This window comes from Arachis ipaensis, chromosome B1 (assembly GCF_059453495.1).
Source record: "Arachis ipaensis isolate K30076 ecotype BB chromosome B1, ASM5945349v1, whole genome shotgun sequence".
Taxonomy (NCBI): domain Eukaryota; kingdom Viridiplantae; phylum Streptophyta; class Magnoliopsida; order Fabales; family Fabaceae; genus Arachis; species Arachis ipaensis.
In genome coordinates this window covers 90,606,979-90,617,550 of record NC_142436.1, presented here as the reverse complement: position 1 = coordinate 90,617,550, position 10,572 = coordinate 90,606,979, and the positions used below count along the sequence as shown (strand labels likewise).

The 10,572-nt window shown below is 37.1% G+C and overlaps 1 protein-coding gene across 1 annotated transcript; it reads right to left on the bottom strand.

Annotated features, from left to right (window-relative positions):
• Positions 1-529: 529 nt before the first annotated feature.
• Positions 530-8,775, bottom strand: LOC110266099 (uncharacterized). The gene is made up of 2 exons (XM_021109985.2): positions 8,596-8,775; positions 530-1,138 (listed from the first exon to the last, which is right to left on the bottom strand). The coding sequence occupies exons 1-2, from the start codon at positions 8,773-8,775 to the stop codon at positions 530-532; spliced, it is 789 nt and encodes a 262-aa protein (XP_020965644.2).
• Positions 8,776-10,572: the final 1,797 nt, after the last annotated feature.

The window sequence follows — 10,572 nt, the reverse complement described above, 5'->3', positions numbered from 1 at the left end:
CTCAATAAGAAACACAAATATCCCCCTTATGGTCAATTTCTTAATAGAAAGTAGAACTCAATAAGCAACTACAATCTCAACATCTGGATCCTTTTCTTTTCGTTCCTTAATAAATCTATAGATAACAAACAAATAAATGCAGAAAATTTTGCTTATTCCTTCAATACTGCATATGAAATTCATGAGTTCTAAAATTGGTTCCAAGTGAAAAGCAATTGCGATTTGGGAGTTATATACACTTAGAAAGTTGACTATCCTTTTTTTAACAGATCTTGGAAACTCATTAATGGTCACATTCTAAAGTTCATAAGCCACTCACCTCAATTCTACTACCACAAGCATCCATCTAAACAAAACAAGACAAATTTGTATACCTCTATAAAGCAAGTTACCTTAGTGGCTGAAAATTTTTTGGTTATGACAACAGAGCTCCTAAGCAATCTTAGCTGCTCCTCAACTCCCTTGAGCTTGCCCTTCCCTCCTATCCGAAGCTCCTGACGGAAATCAATGACAACAATATTCCCAAAAATTAAAGGAAATCAAAATCAGAGGGGAGAACGCCCTTACCGGTAGTGAATCCCGGCGAGGCAGCGCTGTTTTCCGGTGACAGGGGCTCAGTGAAGCAACCCCTAACAGCGCCGACGACGGTGACTCCACGAACGGCGACTGGGCGCAGCAGGGCGAACAACGCCTCCTCCTTTTTCCTCCGTCTTCCAATCTCCACGCGTCTGTCTCTCCTGTGCGTCCTCAGCGTCGTCCGTGATGGGAGATGCGACGGCGGTGGAAGCTGGCAACAACCCGCTCGCGATGAAGACGACGACAGCGGTGGCTTCCCTCGGTGACAGAAGAACGCAAACTGACAGCGGCGATGGAGGCACAGCGGCTCTCCTTCCTTGCGGAGCTCTTCCTCTCGCTCAACGTCTCCTCCTTCCTGACGGCGACACGACGGCGCGGCGGCAGTGATTCCCGCCAGCGCCGTCCTCCCTCTTCCCCCTCTCCTTTTCTTGCTCTCTGATTCCAGCTTCCCCCTTTCTTTTCCTTTCTTTCCCTCTCCGTTTTTCCCTTTCTCTTGCTGTGCGTGTGTTTTTGTGTTGTGTTTGTGTTGTGTGTGTGAATTTGGGGAAATCGGGTGTGGCGCCTGGAAGGGTTTAGGGTTAAGGTGAGTGAGTGAGTGTGGATAGGGTTAGGATAAAATTAGAGTTAGAAATTTTAATTTGAGAATTAGGGATTGTTTTTGAAAAAAATGTAAAATTAGAATTTTTGGATTAATTAAAATTTAGTAATTTTAATTAAATAATTAATTTTATCACTTTGATTTAATTATTTTTTGATAAATAATTTTTTGAAAATAAAATTATGAAAAACTATAATAAATGATAAATAATTTATTATTTATTTTTTAACAATTAGAGATTTTACCGGTTTAATAATGAGTGTTGAGTTATGATGGGTTTAGGATTTTAGTAGAGAGAAGAAAAAAATCAGAACTTTATATTTTATTTTTAAGAAAGTTTTTAAAAATTTATTTAAATGTAAAAATATGTTAAATTTTAGAGTGGTAATAAAATAAAAAAAATATTTGTTATAAATTTATTTTAAATAAGAGAAGGAAGGTGACCACTAATGAGTTATAACTCAAATGGTATAGTCTTCTCATACTCATCTAAGAGATGCGCGTTCGAGTCTTTCTATCTTTAGTATAAAGAGAGAGAGAGAAGGAGGGTGACCCAACAAATGGTAGAATGAAGAGTGAAAGTGAGAATTACAATTAATAAAAATTATATATAGTTTGATAAAAAAAATATAAAATAATATATACCATTTTTAAAAATTAATCATTTAATCTTGAATTTTTTTATAAAAATAATTAATTAATACAAATAATATTTTAAAAAATTAAATTTTTAAAACAAAATAAAATTATGTTAAAGATTTAAATATTTTAAAATAAAGTTTTTTAGTTACGAAAATTCTTGTTTTTTTAATAAAAAATAAGGGTAATATAATAATTGTAAATTAATTTTAATTTAAAAATAATTATATAAAAATATTATTTAACTATAAATTCTTAAATTATTTTTAAATAAATATCCTAATTTTAAGAATTAGAGTAATTAAATTAATTATTCTTGAAATATTATTTTATTATTAATTTATATTTATTTTTAAATAAATACTAATTAAGATAAAATTGGAGATAATGAAATTAATTTTTTTATTCATAAAATTTAAAGTATTAAATTCAAAAATTTTAAATATTTAAATTAAATTATATAAAATTTTTATATTTTTTTCAATTACTAAAACTTTAAATTATAAATAAGAAAAAACTCGTTTAATATATAAATCTCTAAAAATTAATTTTGAATAAATATAATAAATCATAAATAACTTATTATTTAATTTTTAATGTAATTTTAAATTCAAAGTATCATTAAATTGACTTAAATATTTTTAATAAAATAAATTTTTGAATATAAAATCTTAAATAAATATAATAAATCATAAATAACTCATTATGTTAATTTTCAAAAATTTGAAGTTTTACATTTAATATGTTGAAACAACATTTTTTATTAGTTACAAAAAATCTTTGAATTTTGTGACAAATAAATAACTTGTTACAAAATAATTGTATTTTTTGACAAATTAATTTTTTGTTACAAAATATTTAGAGCTTTTGAAACAAATAGATATTTTGTTATAAAATGTTTTAAACTTTTGCAACAATAAAATCTTTTGTTACAAAATATTATAATATTTTGCAACAAAACAACAATTCGATACGAAAGCCAACATAATTTGTAACAAAAGAAATCACGTTGTTACAAAATATTCAAATGTTTTGTAACAAATTTTCTTGTTGTTACAAAATATTCTTATTTTGTAACAATAACTAATTATTGTTACAAAAAAATCATAATTTGTAACAATTTTAAATTTGATACAAATTTTTTGTTACAAATGTTCCATTTTCTTGTAGTGCACGCGTCCGTGTCACCCACGCGACCGCGTGGCCCTGCAAAATCGACGTAAAAGGGTGTATGGCAGAAAGTTATGATGGAGTGGGACTGGAGTGATGCTAGAAGCACCAGCCCTGTCACGCGACCGCATGCCCCACGCATTCGCGTCGTCCTCCAAACATGGCCATCCACGCGATCACATCAACCACGCGATTGCGTCACCCCAAATTTTTGGCAAAATATATTTGAAACAGAGAGTTGCGCGAACGCGTAGCTGCCCTCGCGCCATTCGCACAAATCAAGTCACGCGACCGCGTGACCCACGCGTCCGCGTCACTTGACATAAATCACACACCACGCGACCACGTGTCTCATGCGTCCGCGTCACATGCGCCGCACAGCTTATCCAGATCAGCGCCAACTATCTTATCTTTTCTTCCCCAATCCTAATTTTTCCCTCCCCCTTCTTATTTCTTTCTTCTTCCTTCTCATTTTTCTTTCCTCATTACATTTACATTCTTTCATCCATTGCATTTTAATTTTTTGCATATTTTTATTTTCTTTTTTAAATTTATTATTTTACCATTGGTGTTAAATTTTCTTATTCAACTGTTACATCTTTTCTTGAATTATTTTGGTGCTTAGTGACTTGCTTTACACTGTTGGGTAATATTTTATACTGTCTTTCATTACCTACTCTTCCCCTTTGTTGCAAATTTTTTGCAACATTGATATGCCATTTGCTTCTATTGTTTTCTCACTTGCATGTTGTAGCTACCATGTAATTGTGATCCTCATTATTTGGCATTAACGCAGCCATATTTTATTTGTTTTTATCTTTCTTTCTGAGCTACTTTTCTTCTTTTCCTCTACTTTCAGGCTGGCCACCAAGAAAGGGAAAGGAAAAGTTTCTAAATGGGGAGACAAACAAGTCCATCAGCACAATCTTTAAAGAAAAGCATTAGTTGAAGCAACCCTTCCACTTGCACATCTTAGCATGCACCGAGGACGGTGCAACCTTTAAGTGTGGGGAGGTCGATACTGATCTCCATGGGTTAGTTATTTTCTTCTCAAACACCAATGTTTTATTTTCTTTATTAGTTCATTGTTGCATCTGCATATTTGATTACATGTTTTCTTGATTTTATGCATTTAGTTACTACTTAGTTGAAGTAATATTTTCTTTTTTCAAAAAATTTTTATAATATTTCACTAATTTAAATTGAAAAATTTTTTCTATTAAAACTTGTTTGAAGTTGTATTTGGAATATAGTTTAAAAAGCTAAGAACACACAACTTGTGAGATTTGAGCTTAATTACATGGTTACACTATTTAAACCATGAATTTTATTCTTGTGTGTTTTCTTCCCTATGATTGTAATCTTTGCTTTGTTCCATTCTATATGTCCACTATTTAGTGTATTTACATGCTTGCATATGATTGAGGCCATTACTTATTTTAGCTCACTTCTCCCAAATAAGCCTACCCTTTTATGTCACCCTTGTTAGCCACTTTGAGCCTTTTAATCTCATTTATTCTATATTTTACCACATCACTAGCCTTAAGCGGAAAAATAATTAAATACCCCAATTGAATCTTTGGTTAGCTTAAGATAGAGATTGTGTATCAACTAGGTGTGGGGAAACTATGGGAACATGGGTTAATAAGGGAATGTGTCATGACAAAATAATGGGAATTTGGGTACCTACTCATGTGAAACTAGAAAAATTAAAAATCCATGTGCATTGATAAGCTATGTTTATTTCCTTAGTTTTAATATATAAAAAAAATCCAAAAAAAAAAGAAGAAAAAAATCCAAAAATATTCAATAAATAAGTAAGTAAATAAGGGGACAAAATTATCCCAATGCAAGGTTAAGTTAATAAAAAGATCAATGCATATGTGATAAAATTAAAATAAAGGTTGATGCATGAGTATGTAATACAAAAGTGGGAATTTTTGGTAGCTAGGCATGAATTTAAAAGTATATAGAGTGTGTGTATAGGTGAGATCTTAGGTTAGTCAAAGATTCATATTATAGCTCACTTGGCCATACATATATCCTCACCCTTACCTTAGCCCCATTACAACCTTGAAAAGACCTCATGATGTTTGCATTGGTACACTAAATTTTTGTTGATTGGGTAGATGAAGAACAAAGTTTAGAAAGCATGACTAGAGAAGAGTAGAGTGATTAACCCTAGACACTTAAGAGATTAGAGTGATATACACTACCAGTGAGGGTTCAATGCTTGATTCTATGTTCCCTGCTTTCATGAGCTATCTTCTTACAAGTTTACTTGTCTTTTATTGTATAATTTGAATTAGTGAAATCTGATTTATGTTTGTCTTGAAGAGCTTATTTACTTTTAACCAAGTAGATAGAAACATCTTAGCATGTAGTTGCATTCATATAGATAGGTTGCATTTCATACATTCTACCATTCCTCTTCACTCCTTTATAGCTTCTCTTGAGCTTAGCATGAGGACATGCTAATGTTTAAGTGTGGGGAGGTTGATAAACCCCTATTTTATGGTTTATCTTATGCCCAATTGATTGGTTTTTATCAAGTCTTTGCACACTTATTCATACAAAATACATGGTTTTACAATTTCCTTCCCGATTTTGTGCTATGATTAAAAATATGCTTCATTGCTCTTAAATTGTACTAATTTTAATCCTCTCTTATTATCATTCGATGTCTTGATATGTGTGTTAAGTGATTTCAGAGATTACAGGGCAGGAATGGCTCAGAGGATGGAAAGGAAGCATGCGAAATTGGAAGGAATACAAGAAGTTGAAGAAATTGCTAAGCTGTCCAGCCTGACCTCTTCGCACTCAAACGGTCATAACTTGAGCTACAGAAGTCCAAATGACGCGGTTCCAGTTGCATTGGAAAGCTAACGTCCAAATAACTCGGTTCTAGTGACGAAAATTAGCGTGTTTTAATTCGCAACCAGCGAATTCTGGGCTGTTTCTGACCCAGTTCTCGGTCCAGAAAACACATATTAGAGGCTATAAAGTGGGGGAATCCATTCATTCATAATCATACTTTCATAATTCACAATTTTAGGTTTTAGATGTAGTTTTAGAGAGAGAGAGAGAGAGAGAGGATCTCTCCTCTCTCTTAGGATTAGGATTTAGGATTTCTATTATGTTTAGGCTACTTCTTTTCAATCACAGGTTCAATATTCCTTTAATTTATTTTCTACTTTTATTTATTCTATTACTTTAATTGTTATTTATCTTTTCAATTTGGCTTATGAACTTCATGTTAGAGTTGATTTCTTTATTTATATAATTTGAGGTATTTCAGATTTAAGATTTATTTCTTTTATTTATGTTACTGTTGCTTCTCATCTGAAGGCATTTTTATGAAGTAGATTTTCTTTCTTTGGCTTTGGTTAAGTAATTAGCAACACTTGAGTTATCAAACTCAACTGTTGATTGAAATTGGAATTCTCTGCTGGTTAATTTGTACTCCAATAACTCTAGTCTTTCCATAGGAGTTGACTAGGACTTGAGGATCAAATTAATTAGTCCACTTGACTCTCCTTTGTTTAGTAAGGGTTAATTAAAGTGGGAGCAGAATGTAATTCTCATCACACCTGATAAGGATAACGAGGATAGAACTTCAATTTCTCATACCTTGCCATGATATTTTATTATTATTAATTTATTTTTCTTGTCATTTAAATTACTTGTTCCTTATTTTAAAAAACCCAAAAGCATATCTTTTTACATAACCAATAATAAATCATACCTCCCTGCAATTCCTTGAGAAGAAGACCCGAGGTTTAAATACTTCGGTTATAAATTTTATTGGATTTTGTTACTTGTGACAACCAAAGTTTTTGTACGAAAGGATTCTCTGTTGGTTTAGAAACTATATCTACAACGCGATTATTTTTATAAAAATTCTTTATTAAACAGAAATCCGTTTGTCAGTACCATGCCTGGCTCTTCAAGTGTTACGCCCAAGTGATGGTTTGGAGCTGGTGTGCCACGCCTTTGACACCAAGTGACACGCCCAAGTGCTAGGACCTTCAACTTCTTCTCTGGAAACTTGTATTGGCGTGCCACGCCTTGATACTCAAGTGGCATGCCCACTTTAATGGGGCTCTTTTAAGCGTGGCGTGCTATGCCTGGGTCTTCAAGTGGCATGTCTAAATGAGGATAGAGCTTGGCGTGCCACGTCTTCGACACCAAGTGGCACGCCCAGCCTTGCTTTGGCCTTCTCTTGCATTGGCATGCCACGCCTGGGTCTTCAAGTGGCACACCCAAGTGAGGATTGAGAGCTGGAGTGCCACACCTTCGACACCAAGTGGCACGCCCAAGTGCTTGTCCCTCTGGATTGATGAACTGGCGTGCCACGCCCCATGGTTCAAGTGGCACGCCCATAGTGTGTGTTGGGCTTGGCGTGCCATGCCCAACTTGGCATACCACAACCCTTTAGTGGCCTTCAGCATTGCTCTCTGGAAAACTATATTGGCGTGCCACGCCCGACTTGGCGTACCATGCCCCTTTAGTGGCCTTCAGCATTGCTCTCTGGAAACTATATTGGCATGCCACGCCCAGCTTCTGGCGTGCCACGCCCATGTAAAAGATCCAATCATGCTTCTCTGGAAAACTATACTGGCGTGCCACGCCCAGCTTCTGGCGTGCCACGCCCATACACTTTCATGGCATTTTCTCCAAGTGGCACGCCAGTTTCACATGCCCAGCTTTATTTTGTTGTTTTCTTCCATTTTTGTTGCTCTTTTCACCTGAAATTCAGCACAAACTCAATTCAAAGCAATGAACCATAATATTCATCAATTAGTTCATGAATTGAAATGATCAAATGAGATTATGCTCTTTTATGGTCCTTTTTAAGCAAGAAAAAAGGGTAAATGATGCAAGTCATCAAGTAGCGTTGTTTTCGGACTCCTACCTTTAATCTTAGCAACTTTGACACTAGGTTTTTCAACCTTTTTTGGCCTTTGCTGGTCAGGAAGGCATTGTTCCCTTTTTTTTGGGTGATCCTTTAGCTGGTCCGACTTCTCTGTCGGACCTTTTCATGTTATTTTTCATAGCCCCATTTTTTATCTGACCTCGTTAGGTCATTTTATATGGGTTGTTTTTATAACTTCTCACATTAATTTGAGCCTTGTCGCTTCACCTTGCCGAGCTTTCTTAATCGGGTGATGAAATTTGTGTTTTGTCGAGCATAAATTAATGCGCCTTAGTAGGAAACTTTTTTTATGGAATCTCTGTTTTTATTAGAATAAAATGCAATGAATAAAAAATTTAAATGAGAGTATATACATGTGTGGGGTTACCTGCAAGTCGAGCTGCCTTCAGGTCTTGGCTTGGTGCCTTATTAAAAAACCTTTTAGTGGGAAAAAAAGTACACCTCGGCTCAGAACCTTTTTCTAGCTGTAGTACCTTCTTAGGTTATAGGCGTGCCATGACCTCGGGAGTTCCCGCCCTTGGAGGTCGGCTACCCTATAGTAACCTTTTCCTAGTACTTCCGTAATCCGGTATGGTCCTTTTCAGTTAGTTGCTAGCTTTCCTTCTCCTGACCGGCCCGCTCCAATGTTATTTCGGATTAGGATGAGGTCGTTGGTAGCGAAGCTTCGTTGGATTACCTTCCGGTTGTACCTTGAGGTGATTCGATGCTTCAGGGCTTCCTCTCTGATCCGAGCTCTTTCTCGGACTTCTGGAAGCAGGTTGAGTTCTTCCTTTTGGGCTTGGGAGTTAGTATCCTCATTGTAGAAGATCACCCTAAGGAATCTTTCATCTACTTCTACGGGGATCATTGTCTCCATTCCATAGGCAAGTCGGAAGGGTGATTCCCCTGTGGTGGAGTGTGGCGTTGTCCGATATGCCCACAGGACTTGGGAGAGCTCTTCAACCCAGGCTCCTTTCACATCTTGTAATCGACATTTTAACCCGGCCAATATGACCTTCTTGGCGGCTTCTGCCTGTCTGTTGGCTTGTGGGTATTCCACTGAAGTGAAGTGGTGCTTGATTTTTAGATCAGCTGTCAGGTTCCTGAAGCCCGTGTCGGTGAACTGAGTCCCATTGTACGTGTTGATGGAGTGTGGGACCCCAAACCTTGTGACAATATTTCTGTATAGGAACTTCCGACTTCTTTGGGTGGTGGCGGCGGCCAATGGCTCTGCCTCGATCCACTTTGTAAAGTAATCTATCCCTATAATGAGGAATTTGACTGGTCCCGATCCCTGGGGGAAAGGTCCTAGGAGGTCGAGCCCCCACTTTGCGAACGGCCAAGGTGAAGGGACGCAAATGAGCTCTTCAGGTTGGGCGATGTGGAAGTTGGCGTGCTTCTGGCATGGAGGGCATGTTTTGACGAACTCGGCCGCTTCTTTCTGTAAGGTCAGTAGTAGAAGTCGGCTCAGAGTATCTCTTAGATAGCGCTCGTGCCCCGAGGTGGTTGCCGCACATGCCGCTGTGAATGCCTTCTAGGACTTCTTTTGTGGTAGAAGTCGGGACGCACTTTAGGAGGGGTGTTGAAATTCCTCTTTTGTACAGGACGTCGTATACCAGGGTGTAATATTGTGCTTGCCGTATGAGCCTTTATGCATCCTTCTTTTCTGTGGAAAGTATTTCGGACCTGAGGTAGTTGATTATAGGGGTTATCCACCCTTGGTCCTGGTCTGATATGCTCAAGACTTTTTCTTCCCTTGAGGTTGATGGGTGCTGCAAGGTTTCTTGGATGAGGCTTCTATTGTTACCTGCTGGCTTGGTGCTGGCCAGTTTGGATAGTGCGTATGCTCGTGCATTTTGTTCCCGAGGTATGTGTTTGATCTCATACTCTCTGAAGTTCCCGAGCTATTATTTGGTTTTGTCCAGATACTTTTTTATAGTGGGATCCTTTGCTTGGTAGCTTCTTTCTATATATGAGGTGATTACTTGTGAGTCGCTGAAAATGGTAAACTTTTGTGCTTTGACCTCCATAGCCAACTTCAGGCCAGCCAGTAGGGCTTCATACTCTGCTTGATTATTTGAAGCGGGGAACTCGAACCTTAAGGAGAGTTCGAGTTGGGTCCCTTGGTCGCTTTCTAGGATAACGCCTGCTCCACTTCTGGCTTTGTTTGATGAGCCGTCGATGTAGAGGTTCCATTCTATGGGGGGCCCGGGGTGACTGTGTATTCTGTGATGAAGTTGGCCAAGTATTGAGATTTGATGGCGGTATGCGCTTCGTACTTGAGGTCAAATTCAGACAACTCAACCGCCCATTGTAGAATTCTTCCAGCCAAGTCTGTTTTCTGTAGAATACCTTTCATGGGCTGATTAGTCTGTACCCTGATGGTATGGGCCTGAAAGCATGGTCGAAGTCGCCGGTAGGTGAGTATGAGGGTGTAAGCAAACTTTTCTATTTTTTGGTAGTTCAGTTCGGCCCCCTATAAGGCCTTGCTAATGAAGTAGATGGGTTGTTGTCCTTTGCCATCCTCTCTGAAAAGGGCTGATGCTATTGCTCGACTTCCAACGGCGAGGTACAGTATCAGCTCTTTTCCTTGTTGAGGTCGATGAAAGAGCATTTTCGTCGGCTAAGAATTTCTTCTCGGTTAGAGGAAATAACTTCGTTGCAAGTATAATTC

What these genes read in the sequence shown, in the direction of transcription:
- LOC110266099 (XM_021109985.2), bottom strand. Translation starts at nt 8,775, where the DNA reads ATGGAGACAATGATCCCCGTAGAAGTAGATGAAAGATTCCTTAGGGTG. An exon ending in CCTCAAGGTACAACCGGAAG is followed by an intron (nt 1,139 to 8,595) that starts GTAATCCAACGA and finishes AAACCCTTCCAG; the next exon opens with GCGCCACACCCGATTTCCCC.